This window comes from Parasteatoda tepidariorum, chromosome 9, assembly GCF_982258835.1.
Source record: "Parasteatoda tepidariorum strain Cologne lab strain chromosome 9, Ptep-v5.0, whole genome shotgun sequence".
NCBI classification, from domain to species: Eukaryota; Metazoa; Arthropoda; class Arachnida; order Araneae; family Theridiidae; genus Parasteatoda; species Parasteatoda tepidariorum.
In genome coordinates this window covers 88,525,424-88,547,149 of record NC_141763.1, presented here as the reverse complement: position 1 = coordinate 88,547,149, position 21,726 = coordinate 88,525,424, and the positions used below count along the sequence as shown (strand labels likewise).

The 21,726-nt window shown below is 26.8% G+C and overlaps 1 protein-coding gene across 2 annotated transcripts; it reads left to right on the top strand.

Moving 5' to 3' along the window:
• Positions 1-177: 177 nt before the first annotated feature.
• LOC107455166 (DEP domain-containing protein 1A) lies at positions 178-20,011 on the top strand. 2 transcript variants are annotated; one of them, XM_043049449.3, is made up of 12 exons: positions 178-613; positions 2,516-2,673; positions 3,169-3,276; positions 3,385-3,609; positions 4,606-4,736; positions 5,837-5,884; positions 5,969-6,115; positions 8,328-9,194; positions 11,418-11,578; positions 12,838-12,996; positions 17,989-18,102; positions 18,895-20,011. In XM_043049449.3, exons 1-12 carry the CDS (start codon positions 578-580, stop codon positions 19,003-19,005), a joined length of 2,265 nt encoding a protein of 754 aa, XP_042905383.2. In that variant the 5' UTR covers positions 178-577; the 3' UTR covers positions 19,006-20,011. The 2 variants fall into 2 exon arrangements, with proteins under 2 accessions (XP_042905383.2, XP_042905382.2); XM_043049448.3 differs by having other exon boundaries at positions 17,929-18,102.
• Positions 20,012-21,726: the final 1,715 nt, after the last annotated feature.

Sequence of the window (21,726 nt, the reverse complement as noted above, 5' to 3'; positions counted from 1 at the left end):
AAAAACATGAGATATCGTTAAATTGAAGCAAATAAATTTTTCTTCCAAAAAAAGTAAAAATTTAACTTTAAATTAATATAATTTGGATTAAAATCTGGCACTCATAAATTAGCTCCAAGTTCGAAATAGTATCTTTTCTGTAAAGACCCTGCCCATTTATTCAGTTTTTTGAGTTATACTTCATATAAAAACATTTTTTATAAGAAAAATCGAAACGTAACGGTTGAAAAAGTTTATACAGATTTGAACGATCCCAGCGTTCACATTTACATGTCTTCAAATTCAAATTTTGGTTTTAAAAACAAACAGTTTTTTTCCTAATTAAGTGCAAGTAAATTAAGACGGAATATTGTTCCACTTATTAGCAGTTTTGGGAGTGATATCATGTTTCATAATAGTTTTATCAATATTTAGAAGTTCTTCATCTGTTAATTAAATGTTTTTTCGTACTCAATTTTAAAAATGAAGGAGTTTTTAATTTCAATTAGTAGTTCCCTTGTCTTTCATTCATTAAAACATATATAAAATTAATTAATATACGTTAGTTCTTTTCACTTTTAAATTCATTCATTTGAATATGAATGACAAAGAGCCATACAGAGCCACCAAACTGGTAAATATTGAAAATGTATTGCTGATAATCTACATTTAATTGTAGTTTATTGGGGTATTGAATTTTTATTATAATTTATTAATCAAGTTATGAGCATTGTATTAGATATATATATATTTTGTAGCGAGTGGGGGGAGGGACTATTGAATAATAAGGAATGCGATATATTAGATGTATTTAAATTTATTTTCTGTCTGCAAATTCTCGTTTTTTTTTTGTTTTTTTTATTAACATGATTTAGGAAACATATTTTGATAAGCAACTTAATCTGATGTAATATTGCACACATACTGCTTGTCTTTTTATATATTTGATTGCTTTAGTTTTTTAAGTTTTCTTTTTTATAACAGTATTAACAATTATTATAATTTTATAACAGTATTAACAATTACATCACCTTAATCTGATGTACCTGTATACTGGAGAAATTCAACTTATCACTTTATAATCTTTTTAGTTTCTTAAGTCTGGTTTTATTAATTTCTTTATTATTAACATGATTTAAAAAAAAAAAAAAATATTGGTACTTTTCGATTAGCGCAAGGTAATTCCGCAATTTTTTAAAAACTTTTTATTTTATATAAATTTTTTAAACTTTCATTTTGTCCAGTGTTTAAAAGAATAAAAAGCAGTCAAAGAAATTAAAATTAAGAGTTTGTGGTGTATATTTTTTGCTGAGTTTTTGCTTGTGCCCGACTAAGCAATAAGTTCTCTAATATTTTGATAAGATTTATGCTTTTCTGTACCTATATCCTAGTCAAATGCAGTTTGTTACTTTTTAAATTTTATTCTTTATAGTATGGTGTCAGTTACTTAAAATGATTAGAATCTGTAATTTCCCTTACAATTTATTCGTATAATTTTTAAGAAAATCATTGATTTAAATCATTTAAAATTAAAATTAACATTTATTTGCCCTGCTTTTAAACAGATTGCGAGTAGTTACAACAAAAATTTTAAGTGGAATCTGGGTATATTTCTGTATAAGTACCTATTTATGCAAACTAGAATCATCAAGGTGCCAATGGGATTTCAGAACTTGTAAAAGTTAAAGAAAGAAATAGTATGTAGAGGTTTACTGAGGGTGGCTACAAGTTATACCCTTTGTTTTGGCTCCTTTCTGTGATGTTTTTTTTTATAGTTTCTTGCATGAAATTGCCCAGAAGTTTTATAAACTAAAAAATCATAAAATAGTTTATACATCGTTACATCATAATAATTACTTTTATGTTTTTTTTTTTTTTTTTAATTTTAAATCGTGTACTCAAATGATAAAAATATGTAAATGACAAATATTGTCTTTTTTTTCTTTTTCTTTCTTTTGTTTCTTGAATTTATACTTACTGTCAAAATGCCATTCTATAGAAGATTTTTTTTTTTTTTTTGTATTCTATGAATTTAGTGAAGTACTTTTTTCTTGTGTTGCAAATTAATATTTTTATGTGCATCTTATATTATATATTGACTATGTTTATTACATAAATTACGTTGTTTAATGTAGATAATTGTGTTGTTAATGTTGTTTAATGTAAGAGGATAGATAGTATGAAAACGATATGTTTCAGAACTTTTAAGTTATTGTTTCTGCTAATTAGTCAATTCTTTTTGGTTTTATCTTAGTTACTAATTTGTATCCTAGCATTTTTTGTCTGCAATTTATGTAATCTTTGACTCAATTCATACAGAAAAGGCATATAAGCAGTAAATCAACTGTCTTTTCTAGTAATATGTGATTCAATTAGTAATTACTTAATTATATAAATTAAGTTTCTTAAAATAATACAATAAAAATGTATAGCATTACATTTTGTTAATAATTTTCCTGTTTTTTTAATGATATTTTTTTTGCAAACTATGCAACTGTAATTTATTATTATAATTTTTTAATTATATTATTTTTAGTGGAATGAAGTTATTGCAGCTTTTAAAGCTGGGATGCCATTAAAGAGACATCGTAGACGCATGCAAAGCTATGTGGATTGTTTCACAGCTTCTGAGGCAGTAACATGGCTTCATTGTTTTCTACTGAATAATCCTAATTTCGGACCAAATGTTACAAGGTCTGTACCTCTCTTCCTAATTCGTAAACCTAGTCTATAAAACCTAGATATCATGCTCCTATGGTACCTAAAAAATTATAGTTAAAATTTACATGGACATAATTTATGTATTTTGTAATGTATGCTACAAAATTGTGTAATATATATACATCTCTATTTCAGGTAATATTAAAATAATACAATGCCTTATTTAAATTCATTTTCTATTTAAAATGCAAATTTACTGAGAAGAAAAAACTTAGATATCGATATTCAGTCTGTTTCAAGTAATATAAAAATTTTACTATTCATTATTTAAATTCATTTGCTATGTAAAATGCAAATTTACCAATGAAAAAAAAAGCTTGGTTACCAATTTTAAGCTAAGCTTAGATTACTGATTTCTTAGTTTAAACTAAAGTAGAAAGAAATTATAATTAGTTTTATTTTATCTATTCTAGATTGTTTTATTAGACTTCAGAATTTGTGTAATGGGTTTTGTTTTTTCTTTAATAGAACACAAACTATCAATTTGTTGCAAAAGTTTTTAAAGTGCCATGTAATTGAAAGTGCCATAATGAAGTCAAAGAAAAAAGAATTCCTTGACGATTCTCACATCTACAAGTAATTCAAGTTATTTTATAACTTTTTAAACAGTTTATGTGAAACATAATGTTTAAATTTACCCTCCTTTAAAGTGTGAAGTGCTGATTTAGTATTTTTTTTCTTTAGGTTCAACCCTGTTTCATTAAATCAATCCAGACCCTCAGCATTGTGCCTAATCCAATCTCCAACTGGTTGCAAAGTGAAATCTAAAAAAAATGAACTTGCCGAAATTCAGAATCTTCCAAAGTCTGTTCAGATTCAGAAAAAAAATATCCCGGAATGTCATTTAGTCGAGAGAAAAATATCTCCAAATGAGATTAAAGCAATATGGGAAAAAGTAACTCTATCGAGGTAACTTATTTAAATAGTTTTTTCTCTAACGCAAAATGAATGATTTGAATAAAATAATACAGGGTACAAAATTTAAAGAGTTGGTCTGGGAGCACTAAAGTTTGACCCAGACGACCCTTAAAATAGATTATCAGTGAACCAGCAATCAATATGAAGGGGTGGTATGCTGTTTTGATTTTAGGTTTATGTTTTGGTCTGTGTTGTTGTCGCAATTAATATATTTCATCATAATTGTGACATTTTTCACACAAGATGTAAATGGTTCTGGGAAACTGTGCTTGGGCCAGTAATACTTTTAGTAAACATAGTATTTATAAAAGATATTACTAGGCAGTGCGCATGTAATTGGTCCTTTGGAAAACTAACTGAAGACCACTTTGACTAAAAGACTCTGGACCAATCACTGGTTAATTTAACCCTTTGCTTACGGTGTACTATCTTCTACCATCACATGTGGTCCACATGTCCTACCAGCCACAAGAAAAAGGTTAAGCCAGTAACTAAACTTTCTGCAGTCCTTTCGACCAATGGCTAAATTTTCTTTACTTTTACTACTGTCTAGTCAACATCTAGAAGCGATAAGGCCACTGCACGGATTACCATAAATGAGAAATCTGATTCTTTAGTAGTCTGAAGGTAGTGAATTTTTTTTAAATTTTACTTATCTTATTTATGACACTTATCTTATTTTCTCCCAGCTGCACAGTTTATGTTTGTTACGTCGGACTACTAAATTGATCCATGCTGAGGCTTTCTTTCTTCTAAGAGGTTTTGGTCTTATACCGTAAATTTTGAAAAATTAGCCTTGCAAAGAAATTTTTTTTTTTTTAAGTGGATCTGCCGTTTTTTTAGGGCTGGGCCTATTTTAGTGACCCTGGTTGGCAGCTTTGTAATTTTTATATATTTTTGTTTATTATGTTACTAAAATTTTAACAAAAAAATTAGTGGTACTGTAGATTGGTACAAACATATTTCATTTTTTTCTTTTTTCGTTAGATTGGAAAGTCTTTTGCCTCATGTTTCTTGTAGTGAACTTCTACAAAACAAACTCATTGACGGTCATTTGCTCAAGCATAATGCATCACGTCTTAGCAAGACTGGTGTTGTCGTCCTAGTCGATAAAACAGGTTTACTTTTGTTTTCCTTTTTGCTTATCCTATATATCATTGTAAATTATTCATTTCTCTGCCTGTAATTATAAAAATGAGAGAGAGTAACTTGAAATAGTGCCAGAGGAAACATGAATACAATACAGAACTTCTTCAGAGGACGCCCTGTATGTATTCCTATGGAAGGGTTTCTGTGAATAACTTAAAGTGTGATCCCTGAAAAAGTCCTGTATTGCATTCATGTTTCTTTTGTTTTACTTAAACTTTTCTCTCCAATGCTTACAATTATATATATGTTAAATTTTGGGCTTATGTTGCTTCAGCACTTTCAAAGATTTGACTTAGATTTTGTCTTTATGTTCCATCAAATTGTCTTTTGACATGTTTTTATTTAAGAGGCCTCTCAACTGTCGACGAGGGAAAATCTAATTATTATTTTATTCCTTTTTGCTGAATTTTTACAACTAAACTAATGGTTGATGTTTCCTCTGCTCGGTGTTATTTTTTGAAGCATATTAAGTACGAGATCGTCACCCTATCAAAATTTGAGATACCAGGCTTGCAGTATTTAGATAGTATTTCGATCTTTTCTGACAAAATTGTAAAAATACAATTCTGCAATTAGCAGTTTTTGAAAGGAACTTAACTTGTAAATAGTTGTATGTTTTTAGATTTTTGATGAATATTGTTTTTGTGTAATTAATATTAAAAGAACTTTTATGTATTAGTCAAATCTGTTTTCATCAGTTTAAACTGTAATAAAATATTTTAAAAAAATCTAAAAACTGGCAATTGTGTAGTTTTAAATTACTTCTTAAAACCTCAAATTATATTATTTTACTGCTTTCAAGTTTGAAGGAAAAATTTGCAGAAGTTCTAAAAATCAAGCACTATGTCTCCTAATCTAGTAAAACAACCCCTTTATTTGCCATCTTTTATCGAGACATATTGTGCTGTCCAATAACACTAGATCATCTAAAGTTTGTTAAATACGAAAAAAAAAATATCGATAAAACGCAAATTAAAAATTTAACCTTAAATCCAAGACGGCAGGGGTAGAGGCCTTTTAAAAATAGGGTTTAATTTTTCTATCTTAAATAATAATTCTATTTTTGTAGATGACATCCCACACTGGGTAATTTCTGCCATGAAGTGTTTAGCAAATTGTAAGTTACATATATTTATTAATATATTTAAAATTATGTCTTTCCTATTTTAGTCCAAATTACAATAGACAAAATCTTTTGTAGGGCCAAATGCTAGTGGTAGTGGGAGCTGCCTGCCCAATTATCCAGGATTTGAAAAAGACGTTTTTAAAGTCGTGAGGGATTTCTTTATAAATCCTAGAATGCCTTTGCTGCCAGACTTTCTTTCATCTCTTCTAATTCAAGTGTTCTGTATGTACAATATTTCTTTTTTAAAATAAAAATCACTTCAATGTCAATCATGTTAATACATGATTTTGCATGTAGTAGATTGGAATATAATACAATAATTTACAATGCAGTGCTATCAAAAATTATAAATTTAGTATCAATCAATGATTAACCTATACTTGTGCTGTTATTATTATCACATGACAGCAAATTTGGCCTAGTGACCTTTGGTATTTTTGTGAAAAATGTTCTAGTGAGAATAAAACATGATTAATTAGCTATCACAACTTATAAACTTGAGATTCTTCCAACATATGGGGGAATTTTCACCTTTCTAAATATTTTGTCTAATTTTTTCAAAAGTTGTTCCATCTCTACAAAAAATTTTGCCAAATTGGTGATTTGTAAATGGTTGATCAAAAGATTTCTAGATAAATATTTAAAATTGCAATGAAATTTTTCAGAGATAAAAGTATAATAGAAAGTGCCACATTAAATATTTATATTTTTCTTAATATTTCTACATTATTTTATAATTTTGCTTTATTATTATTTTGTTCTCTTTAATAATAATTTTTTCTAATTTATACATAAAGCTTAACAATTTGTTGATTGTCAATGTACTCATGTCAAAAAAATTTTTTTAATAAGCATGGAAACAATTTGATTTTTTTTTTTTTTTTTGTACAAAATTATAGTTTTGCAAAATTCTTCCATGACTTGAGTTGATTGGCCTTTTCAGACTTTTTATTTTATTCCATCTTTTATGACTGGGATTATGAATGTAAAATAAATTTTAAAAAAATTTTTAATTGTAGTTTTTTATGTACTTAGCCAAAATCTTATACTAGAGATTGTAAAATTATAAATAGTGTCATCGAAAAATTATAAAATTATGTTTGAATTCTAATTGTTTACTGGCCAAATTAATGTTATTTTTATTATAAAATTTGTATATTATGAAATTTTTCTTGGCTATTTTTGCAGGTTTGGCTGAATTTTTGCTAGAAATATTTTAATGAGAATAAAGTACAGTTTCCAACTACTTGTATCTGTCATAGCTTATGAATGTAAAACAATCGTTAAAAAAAAATAAATGTAATTTTAATTTTTCTTCCATCAAAAGAGTTAAGCAAGACATATAAAGTAATTTCATAAGTGAATAAGGTACTTATCCATTTCAGGTGGTCATAAGAAATGACTCAACTCTTATTGTCAGGGTTGTGTTTTGATGTCGAAAAGCCTGTTGAAAAGTGTCAAAAACTGACTTAAACTGTTGAAATTTGACAAAAATTGCCAAAAACCTGAAGAAAAATGGGGACATTTTATTAGAAGTCAAGCTACATAACTGTTTATATCATGTACAATACTTGAATATAATCAGCACTATAATTATGATTAATAAGTAGATATTTCTATGTCTTGATTCATTGTGTCAACTACAATTGCCAACCCTGCTAATTTTGGGGATAAGGAAGAAGACGACAATTGCCAAGGGTCTAAATGGAATTTAAACTAGGAAAAAAAAAAGTTTTTTTTTTTTTTTTTGGAGGTTTGCCCTGAGCTGGCTATAAGCTTTGAGTTAGTCCTCTTATGTGATGCTTCTTGTGGGCCACTGCTTAAAAGTTGTTAAGATTTGACAATTATTTTCACTTAGATCACAATATGGAAATATTCCCATTAATACTTTATCTTAGAAAAATATAGCTGAAATTATTATAAACTGTCAACTGCTTTAAAAAAAAAACATGGTAATATTTATAATTTAAAATCATCATTATTTCATCATGTGGGGAGAGGAATTATAGACAATGTCAACCGTCATCTATGAAAAGGTACCCCGACATAGAGTCGAGTTAACATGTCTTATATACTAGTGAATTGTAGTTGTAATTTTGTAGTGGTAGATACGCTACAGATAACTAATTTATTATAACTAATTTTATCTTGCAGATGAGGTGTAACTGTTATAAATATAGTTAGTGATATTATGTTTATAACAGATTTTTTAGCTTTAGCAAATCTAAAGTGGTCGCCAATATTTACCTGATTTAAATTTGTGATTGTGTATGTGAATATTTGTTGTTAATGGTAATGTGCTTACAATAAGTAAAAAATTGAATGTCAATATTGATGGGATTTAGTTTTCATCTTATTTTCATTTCACCTTCATTAATTTCACAATACTTTTTCATGATCTGTAATTTGACAATTTTTCTTTTCCTCTTACTAGGTCATTTTGTTCCGAGAGAGTTTTACGATTATGGTGACAGCATCAAGAGCTCGTCTCAAGTTTTTGATTTGAGTCATAATTTAAAAACTTCTCACACATCATCTTCTTCCCAAGTTAAAACATCAACACCATTAAGTAACGATTCTATGTACAAGAGTCATTATTTAGATGAAATAAAAGCAGCAAGATTACTCGGTGACCCGAATGCCACAAGTCACTCGAAAAACCCGGAGAGTCCGAGTGACGGAAAACTACTTCTTGATGATCCAACTGTCATGTGGGAGTATCCAAGTGAAGTTTATTTTGAGACTGATTTTGCCACAACTCAACCAATCACGCGGGTTATTTCCAATCAATGCACCCCTCGTAGCAGAAGCAGCTCCTTTGAAAATCCTATGGGTAGTATTGAATCTGTTAGCACCATTAGTGTGTGCAGTCAGAAACCATATGTGCCAAGTGACAGTAAATTAAGTTCCAGATCACCTTTGAAAGCATGGAGCTCAAATATGTATCTTCAAGATGAGGTTAAAGACACGCCACAATGGATGAGAACTGCATCCGCATTTTCAAGGCTTAGCGTTGCTGAGTGCACTCCATTGCAACGGGAGAAAATTGCTGAATCTCTAAACTGTTCTGTATCCCAGTATCCTTCTGAGCCTGTTTATATGTGTGAAATAAATGATCTGAACACTTCAGACTTAAGTTCTAAAACTATAACTGAAAGTTCTGAAAATATTGAGTATCAAGAGGCAACATCTTCTCAGTCTTCCACTGCCATTTCATCAAGAGATTTTTCTAGTCCCACAAATCAAATCAGAATTGAGTGCAATAGTTTTGTTGAAAAATATGGAAAAACATTCATTGAAGGTGAAATTTTAAATTTCTTTTATTGTTCAGACATCTTACACAGGGTGTGTAGCGTTTTTAAAAAATGTATATTCGGTGTATTTTAAAAAATGTATATTTGGTGTATGTATTTAAAAAATGTATATTCGGTATGTTATTCAGTGTTTGTAAAAAGTGCTTAATTTTCTATCTTTTAAAATGAGATTTTCTCTTTGCAGTGTCGATTGTCGTTCTAAATTGAAGAAGATGCATGATTTTTCACGATTTTATCTGCAATATTTAACAGAAACTAATCATTTTATCTACAAATTACGTAAAGTTTTTGAAAATGTTTTTGAATTTTTGTGATTTCATGTTTATAAATTAAGAACTTTAAACGATAGATAAAAATATTTATGAGATCTTAAAAAGTACTTAAAAGGTGCTTATTTTTTGTTAAAATGTAGCTATGCATCCTGTTAAAATGTAGGTGAAATCCTAGTCTATGGTACGAGGCTTGGTGTGCAATTTTGAAAATTTTTGCCAACACCAAAATACAACAACCTCAAACTAAAGTGTTTTTATCAATTTTATTTTCAAATAAAATGAGTTTTTTTTTCGATATTTAAAATGTGATGACATGTAATACGCTCATGAATATAATAATTATTAAACCACTATGACAACTTAATTATTATCAACAATTGTCTGTATTACTTAATACATAACAATAGATTTATTCCACTTTTTCACTACCATTGTATAAAATCCAACTTGAATTTAAGTAACAAAAGCTTCTAATTTATGTATAATTTTTAAGGACCTTATATTGATAGCGATGCAAATTCACAACATAATGTTTCAGTATATCCGAAGAGAAGGAAAGATAGGTGCAAGTTTGTTATACGAAATTCAATTTTTATTAAAATCGAATCAATAATTGACGTTTAATTTTTTTAGAAGTCTTCAAAAAATATTTTTAACTTTTATCTCATTTGTATTCAGTTATATGAATTAGTTCAAAGCTAAATATAGTTGATAACTTTTTTGAATTAAAGTGAGAAATATTGATAAAATCCAAATTTAAAAAAAGAATTTCTATAAAAACAGATAAACTTGATCTAAATGAAAGCAAAAGGATTGAGTCAAATAGCTGTTTTAACATGATTATTTAACTAGCTAACATTGTCAAAAGTGAAAGCTTCAATGTCCAAAAGGGACCAAAGAATTAAAAAATGTCGATAACCAGCTTATTTTTTATAAATTTTTTTTACTCCAATTTTAATAATGTTTGAATTTTTAAAAATTAACCTCAACAATTGTTACACATACTATATGCATAGTATGAAATGCATTTTAACTTACACCTATTGATTTCATTAAAGTTTGCCATTTTTCCACAAATTCTGTCTTCTGATGTGGCCAAATAGTTTCTTCCCCATCATTATCTAATTTTGCATTTTACAAATAAATTTAATTAAGAGGATGCCATACGATGAAAGAAACATCTCAGATTTTTATTTCTTTTCATGAGGTTTCAAACTCTGATAAGAAATTTTTAAAATATCAAAATGAAAAGAAATTATGAGAAGATAACTTAAGATTACGCAATGAAAAAGTTTCTTTCCAATAATTTGTTCGCATTTAAATATTTCGAATTTTTTTTTTCAGCAATTCAAACTTCATGGCTTACTCTAAGCTTTCCTGAACTCACTTTTTCTTTCTTTTAAATTTCAAATTAGTCATAAGTGTGAGTTTGCAATGAAGAGTTTCTCCCTTGGTATGACGTCCTCTTAAAGGAATGTTTTAAAACTCTTACTCTTCATTCATTTAATCAAACTGTAGATGTTTCAAATTTTTATTTTAGTGTTTTCGTTTGTAAAAAATAAAATATACTAAAACTAAATCAAAATAATGAGTTATAATACTTAAAAAAAAATTACATTGTTTTTTATAATTACTGGACATTTTTTTAAAGTTTACTTACATTTTATTTATTACAAATCAAATTTTTATTAATTTTAATATTTTAGTTATGTTCTATGCTTTACTGTAAAACAATGTGAGCACTTCTAAGCAACATGCATGGCTTGACGGGGATTTCCTTAAAGACACATGTGGCGTGCTGTTAATAATTTATGACTATGCCACTTATACAATTAATAAATTTCACTGTTAGCTATTCATTACTTAAGTTATTAGAATTAAATGTATAGTAATTTTTTTAATTCTAATTATGTAAAGCCTTGTTTTTTTTTCTTTCAGATAATATTTATTCTGATGATTTGAAATCTTCCTTTCAACTGATTCTCCTATTTTTACCAAGTGCTAACAGAAGGCAACTTCATCTACTTTTGAGACTCATCAATAAAATTTTAAAAAATGGCCAGTTTGTTGTGGGAAGTAATGTAAATATGCGAGAATATGTAAGTATTTTCTTTCTGTTTTAAGAGATTTTGTAATAAAACCATTGGTGTAGGTATTGTACATGCAATGGTTTTTTAATAAAATTTAATTTTTTACTCAATTTTTACTGTAAATTTTTTGTTAACTATAAAATTTATTTATTTCACTCTTGTAATTTTTTTTTATGTATTGTAAATATTTTTTTTTTTGCTCCTTTAAAGTTGTTTAAAGAGTAAAAGCTTTGTGTGCATTAAAATTTTTCACTCGTGTTTTTGTTCCTTCTTTCATTTCGCCTTGACTGTAACACATATAGAGGGGAGACCTTACTTTAAAGTTCTTATTTATTGCTATAGTTCTTTCTTATATACAAGCCATTTAGCTCTGCAGAGGATCAAAATTGTGATGGGATGTCTTCGGGTCATCCTCAGGGATGCTTCTCAGACCATTGCGCAGCTCTAGCGCAGCATAAATAAAATACCTTTTATTCTGCCTTTATGTAGTTAAGTTTTTTTTTTTCTTTTGTTCCTTAACAAAAATAGTTTTTAAATTTAATGTTTGCTTCTAAATGAATCATTCTAAAAATGTTAAAAATCTTTTTCTTTTCTTTTTTTTAAACACTTTTTATCTGTTTACAATAATATTTTAAGAATAAGAAAAGCAAATTTAAAAAAAATAATCACTTAAAAATTTAGAAACCTTTATCATAATCAATGATTTAATTGCTGTTCTTTCTACTTCAGTACTTTCAAAGCAGTCATTTTTATATAAAATGTTTCTAAAAACTTTTTTCCGAAACTTTTCTAAAATAGTTCAAAAGCAGATATTTTTGCATAAGACTGCATTAGATTTGTACTCCAAGAAAAATAATAGTTTTGTTTCAAAATTAAGGAAGTAAGTTTATGATATTGATTAATTACTTATGTTGAATTAAGGAAACTCAATTTTAAACTGCAATCAATAAAAAAAAATTAAATTGCTAGTGTAATGGTTTAAAAAACCTTACACGTATGTTTAAAACTATAAAATACAAAATTGTCGCTGTACTTATAAAATCATTGAAAATTACAACTGTTTGCTGCTTTTAAACTCTGAAATGCTGCTTTAAGTTTGAAAAATACTTTAACTTCATATATATAGAAAATAAATAAAATGTGTTTTACATTTACATGAATTTCAGTATATTATACTTTGAGTAAAACCCGTAGTTCACAGCTATCCTGTCAGCTGTTTTTGAGTAATTTATTATGTAATTTGAATATTTGTTTTTATTTTATTACAGCTAATTGAAACATTTTTACCTGCCATTGTGCAATCTGATGACGTACCCGTTCTTTGTCTTTATCAAATGGTTGCATTTCTTTTAGACTATTGTGAAATTGTATTTCAACCTCCTCCTGGCTTAAAGGAAGAAGCCATTGAAATTTGCAAGCAATCTTCGGTAAGAGTATGGATTTTTTTTTAAACGATACATATAGCATGCAATATAAAATTTTGAGATATGGCATGCAATATTTTTAAAGAGAGATATAGCATGCAATATAAATTTGAGAGATATAGCATCAGGCAAGACAAGGAATGCAAGCCTATGAAGCAGGGTACACTGATTAAAATCAAATTATTTTTTTCAAGGAAGCCAACGATTTAAAAATTTCTTACCCATCTTAATATGAATAATGATTGCATTTTAATATGAATAGGGTAAATCACAATTAAAATCAAATAATTTTTTTAAGGAAACAAACAATTTGAAAATTAATATAAAACTGTTTAAAAATTTTTATTGATTTACATACATTAAAATTTAGTGTAAGTATATTTCTTTGTTAATAAGTTTCAATCAACAAAATTGTATTTTGTGTATAATAGATTACAGCACTTTTTTCGAAAAAAAATTTAAAAGAAAAAGTGAAAAAAAAATTTTTTTAATGTTTTTTTTTTATTTGTGTGTGAAGGTATTATTTGTATTCATTTTTATTGAACTGAATATGAATTTTCTTCTTCTCAAAACTATAATGGTAATGAACATCTCACCAATTCTTATATTTCAAGCACATTCTTGAAAACCACCTTCTATATTGCAATATATAATGAATCGTAATTTAGATACAAAACAAAAATGCAATTATCCAAGTACACAATAAAAAAAATTATTTAAATTCCAATTTTTATTCCAGTTGTAATTATATTTATAATATTTAACTAATTATAATTTGAAACCGGACAGTTGCACTTAACCTTAATAAAAAATCAGTGTAGGGTAAACCAGTTAATAAAAAATCAGTGAAGGGTAAACCAGGCAATGGCACTCATATCCCTTGTATAATGAGATTATTAAAAAATAATATTAATTTATTATAATGTTTGGTGGTTTATTTGGCGGAAAGAAATTTAAGCATCGTCAACGACTCTCTTTAACGGAAGATTACTAAAATAAATGTTACTATAACAAAGACATTACCACTTGCTGGGGAACTAAAAGCAGGGATAGGGACAATATACTCTACTTATCCAAAGAATGAATGGCTTCCCCAAAAATACTACTGAATCGAACATTTCAAAATGTATTCCTCCTTTTTGCATTTTATACATCTCTTGGCCCATTTTCGACCAGTTTTGATTAAAAAAAACTTGTGGCAATTAGAGTTGCTGCTGAATAAATGATAGTTGCAACAATTCAATGCAAAAAAGAAATTACGGATTCCCTTTCAGTCGCCTTAAGAATTTCAGTGTGTTGCAAAAAAAAAATTATGGAATTTTTCAGAAGTCTTTGTTTTCCAGCTTCTAAACGGGTGACAATTTTCTTCCTTCTAATGTTGGAATAACTGGAAATCAGTGTTGTAACAAACTAGTTAAAAAGTAAACTGTGTGAAATTTTGCAGTAAAATAATACTGAGGCTCCGTTTACCCCAGTGAAAAGAATAGTAAAAATTGTTATGGGGAAAAGTCATGATGCTAAATTACTTTGCAAAATTTAGAATAAAAAGTGGTGAGATTCGATTTGTAATATCTGGGCAATTCATACTAGAACTTATTGCTCTGATCCCTACATTTTAAAATTTTTTTTTTTTAAATTGACAATATTATTTTTTCATTAGTATATTTGTAACTGATTCTTTAAACTTAAATCATTTGAAATTTTTAATTTAATTAAAAAATAATTTTTTATGTGTCTTAGATTAAGATTTTGTTTTATTCTGATTAAAATGTTGTTTTGCTATGTAACAAATAAAAAATTACTAACTCTCAAAATTTTGCAATATCTTTAAGAAAATAGCAAATATTTAGAATAACTGAAATCATCAAAGAAATTGCAAAAAAATTTATCTGAATTAGTTTATAAGAGATTTTTAGCTTTCCTTTTTTTCTTTTTTTCAATTGGAAGTTGCATTAAAATATAATTATTTATTATGTGTTAAAAATAATATTCTTATTTTAAGCAGAGGAGATAAAATGAGAATTAATTATTTTCGGAAGAGGAAATAAAATCTTGTATGATGGAATTAACTTATTATTGTAACTGTTATTAGTTACAAGTTATTCAAAATAATTTTACTCTAATTTAAATTTTGAAAATGTTTCAAAATTATTAAAATTAATGAAGTACTTGAATTGAAAATATGAAGTTCTGATTAATAAAGAAGCCAAACTACAATTTCAAACAACAGTATTAAATCATAATTTGGTTATTGAATTGTTTTCAATAAAGAAATTAATTTCAATTTAAGAAATTAATAATGAAATCAAATTAAAAGTTCAATGTGTTGTGACATTTCAAAACGACATATTGAAGAGACATAGAACTTAAAAAAATAAAAATTCTGAATATGTTCATAAAAAAAATATTTTTATCAATGTATATTACAGTTTAGTTTCAAATTAATGTTTTATTTATATTGTATAAAGAATGTTTCTGCAGTTTTATGTTATTGTACAAAGTTCAGTTTTTTTTTTATTTTTATTTTTTTATAAATATTGTGACATGTTTCTTCACTAATCTGTCAATTTGGGTATCAATAATTAGTTATGATCAAGCTCAAGCTTTGATGATTAAAGCTGTATCACTCTCAAATGTTGTTAAATTTTGTGAAATATCATGTTTTATAACCAAGAAGCTTCTTTTGATGTGCAGCACATCGTTTAAAAAATTATCAAAACTTGTGAAAATCACATGATCTGGCTACTCAATCGCATCTAGTTGTGATGCATCTGAAAAACTTCGACTAATTTCTAATTTCTTCGTCTAATTTTTTTTATAATGTTATGCAGCATATTTAAACTTTTAAAGCATGTGACGCATTCACTTTTTTGCTCTCCCTGACCTTTTATCTTTAATACTTTAGTTGCACTTTACATTTAACTAATTTTCTATTAACATAATCCCTAACTAATATTCCTTTTTAAATCTTTGTTTATTTATTACTCATAGTTTATAGTAATTAAGGCTGTTCTTCAATATTATTATATGAAATAATGCTTTTTTGAGAATATTCTGCTATTTTTAAAGCTGTTATTATAAGTTTATATTAGTTATTCATGACTCATGTCGAGTGTTAGGTTAAGTCTTGTCTATTTTAAGCCAGCATCCTCTGTGCTAGATATAATTAAGAGAAAATCCATGTTTTTGTTTAAACAAAAAGCTTTTCGGGTGTTATTTTTCAATTAGTGAAAAAGTTCTCCAAAAACATTGTTCTCCTTAATAATAAAGTTTATTTTGTTTTCCGTCATAAAAATATGCAAAAAAAAAAAGAATTATTTATTGATTGTAATGATTTTCATCTGTCTAAACAAATCTTACCAGATTAGAAATATTTTTATACATTTAATCTATTTGTTTGCAGCAGCAGTTAACTGATAATTTTTTCCTCCTGCTGTATAAGTTTAAAATTATTATTTTGCTTCAAATTAAAAGCTTTTCAAGCTGTGGCTTTTTTATTTTCCTTTGCAATAGAGCTTCTAAGATCCCCATAGTGTTTTTTAAAGCTCTTTCGCCCAGAAGAAAAAAAGCCACAGTTTAAATGCCTTAAATTTTAGGCAAAGCTGTAAAATGGAACTACATGTACTGTCTTGCCATAAAAAATTATCTGGGCTTCAAATTGAACAAATGAATCAAATTTTAAATTTTTTTAGAAATTGCCAATTTGGAAAGATTTTTTAACCTAGATAAAAAAAATTCCATTTGTTGATAATTTCTATTATTTCAGATAATGTAGTGTTGAAGTAACTTTTTAAATTTAAAAAAATTAGATCCGAAATGGTTTTCCTCTTCACAAAACTGTGGCCTTTTTTCACAATGATATTTTGAACCATTTTTAGAATTAGTATTAAGTGCGCTGGCTAATGGTAGGCTAAACGCGGGGTTGCCACGCTACCTGTAAAGCAGGGAAAAGTAAAAAAAAATTTTAAATTGTCTAAGAAATTTGGGAAATTTACATTTTGGAGCTAAAAATTTGGAAATGCCACGAAGTTTAGTTTGACTTGGTGAATGCTAAGATATCCCATTTTTGTGCTAACATTTTCCACTGAGCACATTACTTGTGCAGAAGTTTTGTTTTCCCTATTTGGTATGAAAAAAAAGTTTGTTTTTGATTAAAATAAATTATCTAGTGAGATAATGTTGGGTTTTTATGTTTCCCTCTATTTTTGTTTGTGGTACTACCAGTATATACTGCTATATTACACTGAATTATTATTATTTTTTTAAATATTAAGAACAGTTTTGAAGTCTGGGAATTTTATTATTCAACTTGAGTAGCAATCTCGTAAACATGACCTAACAGTTATGAATGACCCTCAGCAACAATTTTACCTTGGCCACGGTTGGGCTCAAAATTAGCTCAATATGAGTCCTATGTGAATATGCACCGCGGAACCAATATAGGGATGTCTAGATTTTTTAATATTGGTCCTATTGTAGGTGCAATGCCTATATTGGCCAATTAAGGAATACGAAATATTGGGGGAATCTGATAATTTTATATATGGCCGATATTGGTTGTAAAGTGGCGGTAAAATATCGGGTAAATCAGACAATTCTATCTAGGGGTAATATCGGGAAAATAACGGATCTTACAACCCTTATTGAGTCAAGTTTCGTGAAAATTGGTCCAATGTGGGTTCAAGTTATTTTGCTGCTAGGAATTGTTTCAAACTCATAACAGTTATGAAAATAGTATATCATTCACAAAAAGTATTATTTCACAGGATGTCCTAGAAAAACAGCCTTAATATGCATGCAGATAAATAATGCATGATTTTGTAGAATAAACTGCTGCTCACCTCAAAAATGTCGAATGCTCGCTTTTTCAATGGTTTTCTTGGGTTCCTAACGGTTGCACTCTTCCTGCTTATGCTCTATATGCCTTCATTCCAGATAAGGTTTTCAATGGATGATACCTGTTTTCTTACTTATTGTGAAATGGTTTCCAAACAGCAGTATGAAGAACAAAAAAAGACTACATCAATGGCTGCTCTCAGGGATCTCTTGAATAATATCATGAGTGATGGAAAATTATCAGAGAGAGAGAGAAAAAGAAAACTTAAGCAAGTATGTGTTGTTGTTTTTTTCCTGATGGCTTGTAATCTATATATTTTATTTGCAAAATTGTAAAATAGAGGAAGAAAATTTTTTAGCTCATGTAATAATTGCTAATTAAAATTTTTTTAATACTTAAACATTTTTTAAATAGAACTCCTAGTTTTGTGTATATTTACTTCTTTTTCCCTCACCAGTAGAGATTATATAAAAACTAATGTAATAATAAAAATAATATTAATATAATTAACATAGAAGTTTTTATTATAGTAATAATGATAAAATTATTCACCAAAATACGAAATTTAAAATTTGCTTACTCCAGAACTAATTCAATTTGAAAAAAAAAAATATTTCTATAGATATCAGGACATGGTAAAAGACTTCAAAAAATTACCAAAAATAGCAATTTTTAAAATTATGAATTTCAAAACAAATTTATAATTTTAAAAGAAAAATGGAGATATGTGACACATTTTGGTATAAGAACAAAAAGCTGCAGAAAAATAAAAAAAATCATACTAAAGTAAATATATTTTGCTAAACTGAATAATGCAGTGTGAAAAAAAATCTAACATAAAATAGCTCATGAAATAGTGTTTTTACTATAATAATTTCATAGATTGTTCTCCAAACCTTTTTCTAGAACATGCAATATTGTTTCATAACTATTTTTGGGATATTATAGAAATGCTGAAACAGCAGCATTGGTAATAGCGCAGGAATATCAGTTACTTTTTTTATGCAGAGGGTTGATTTTTTAATTTAATTCAAAAGTCTAACTTTTTTTTTTTTTTTTTTCAGTTTAAAAACAGCCATCCTGATATCTACATGCTTCAGTTTCCAGAACGAGTTGAACACACTGCTAAACAAAAAAGTTCTTTTTTCAACAAGCTTGTCAATTTAAGAATGTAGGAAAAATGAACTTTTCCATGCAAAGATTTTACTTAGAAATTTGGAAAATATTTTTGTGTTTTATTTTTTCTCCTTAATGTGAGATCCAATATATTTGGCATGATATGATGATTGCTAAAATTTTGTCAGAAATTTTATCAAGAAAAAAGAAGAGCTATATTTTCTTATTGTAAAGTGTTTATAATATAATATTTTTATAAACTTTAGTAATTAGTGTAACGAAAGTGTTCTACTGATATTGCTTCAATATGTTTGCTTTGTGAATGTTTTTTTTTTAAATAAATTTGTATTTTACTATCAGTAAAGTTAAATTAAATTTATTTACTGATCTGTAATTTATTATATATTTACTATCTTTAATTAATTTATGTATCTCATCTTTATTTTTTCTTGTCAAGTTCTTAGAATAATATATTTACATAAACTTTTGCAATAAATATAATTAAATTATCCATATTCAATAGATGCATTTTAATATGCTAATTGTTTTGTGAACGTATTTATATTGGGAATATCTTTTTAATTCAAATTTGTATTATATTTTATGTAAAGTAAAATTTATTTGCAAACAAGTAATTTATATTAATATGTTTAAAAGTAAAAAAAAAAAAAAAAAAATCACATAAGAAGTGAATCGAATTTATGTATCACAATGTGCTCTAAATTAGTCAAAGTTTTACTAAAATCATTTTTTTAAGCTGAATTAAATGTATTACGTAAAAGTTAAATGTTTTTTTTGTTGTTGTTGTTGTTGAGAAGATAGCAAGATATTGGATATTAAAAATGATTAAATATTAAAGTCGATTATTTATTAAAGACTGTTTTTCATTCTTCCTTTTATCTCTATCAATGAAGTGCTTTTTTGTCTTGTAATGATAAATCAATTATTTGCCTTATACATTTCGCTATTAACTGGTGGTGTTCATTTATTTATTTTTATTAAGAGAACAAATGTAATGTATGATATTTTTTTACCCCTGAAATAAATTTGGAGTATTTTTGTGAAGTTACCAGAGTTTTTTATTATTATTTACAATTTGTGTTTATAATCAAACTTTTCTTTTTGTTTTGAGAATTATTGCCATATTATAAAATTTATTAATTTACAACAAAAAATGTAACTTTTTGTAAATTTGTGTTTTTTTATAAATTGTAAATAGTTAATAAAACTTGAAAGAAATTTGTATTACATTACTGGGGTCCACAGTCGTTTATTTTTGGAGGAATATATTTTTTACTTTACCTTATTTTCACAAAAGACTATTTATATGATACTGTATGACATCATTTTTTTCCATGCAATTTTTAGAGTTTAATTAAAGAATATTTATTACCTGACTTGTATATTTGTTTTTTATTTTCAGAGATTTATTTTTTTTAATAAAATAATCCCCTTTTATTATTATTTTGTTACATAGTGTTAATAAATAGTGCTCTTTAATAAGTTTCTTTAATAAGACCCCTCATTACAGCAGCATTTCATTAAAATAACCAATGCATGAAGACTCTTGCTATTTAAAAGATGTATTGTTATTTTTATGTCAATTAGAATGTCCGATGTTCATTCTAATAGGAGACCAATATTTACATAGTTGCTCTTTTCTTTCTGAAACAATCACTTCAAGAGCAATTGTTAAGAATTTTTTTTTTTCTTCGAGCTTTTGTTACAAAATGCTTAGTTTGAAAATTAGTAATTTAATGGCAAAAAAATCATTTTAGTCACTATTCCTTTTACTTTTACGCACATATAACATCAAATACATTGAATAAAGGAAGAGTTAAAAGGCACATAGATTCATATTCTAGGCGGTTGTTATCTATGGTCCAAAAATTAAAGTAAGGAAAAAATTTATTACTTTAAATTATTGACAATTAAAAATAAAAAAACACTTGAATGAAAAGAAAGGCTCATAATGTCCTGCATGAATTAATTAGGCGATTAATTAAACGATGCCTTTCTAAGCTTTGCTAATTTCTAAATGAAAGGTACTATGTCATTCATATCTTCTTGATTAAATTCTTTATTTTATATTTTTGGAAAATAATTTTCTTTTTTTTTTTAGAAGTTAAAACATGTGGTAATTACAATTCTACTTGATATTGTTCAGACTTAGCAGTTCTACAAATGCAGATATGATTGTGTTCCGGAAAAAATCCGGATTTCCGGAATTATTACTTACCGCGATCCGGAAATCCGAGGTCTAGAAGTTTCAAGAAATCATCAATCACAATTATGTCTAAAAATTCTTGTATATTTTATTTAGAAATATTCGAACTAGAATTTATACTTGGCATCTCTTTCATTTATAAATATTTTTTCTTTTAAAATAGTAAATGTGATTAGACATAAAATTAAACTTAAACATAATTATTCATTTAAATTATGCTGCATATAATTTATTTAGAATTTCATGTTTTTAAAATATCAATGACTTAAATTTATGAAGACATAAATTTTTAGAAATGTGTCATTAATGATTTTACTCTAGAAATTTTCAGGGCTTTAGAGTTGGGCTCGCAATCACCCCTGAAAATATGTGTTAACATTTAAAGACTTGACACTGAAAGAAAATTGTTGCTTTCAACGTGTTGGTTTAATATGTAATGTTACCATAAATTAATTTGTCAGTTTCTTATTTTTTTTATTGGTTAGCAAGGTTATGTCAAAATTAGTCCTGTATTTATTAGTCAATATTCAAATTTTTTTCATGTGTATAATGA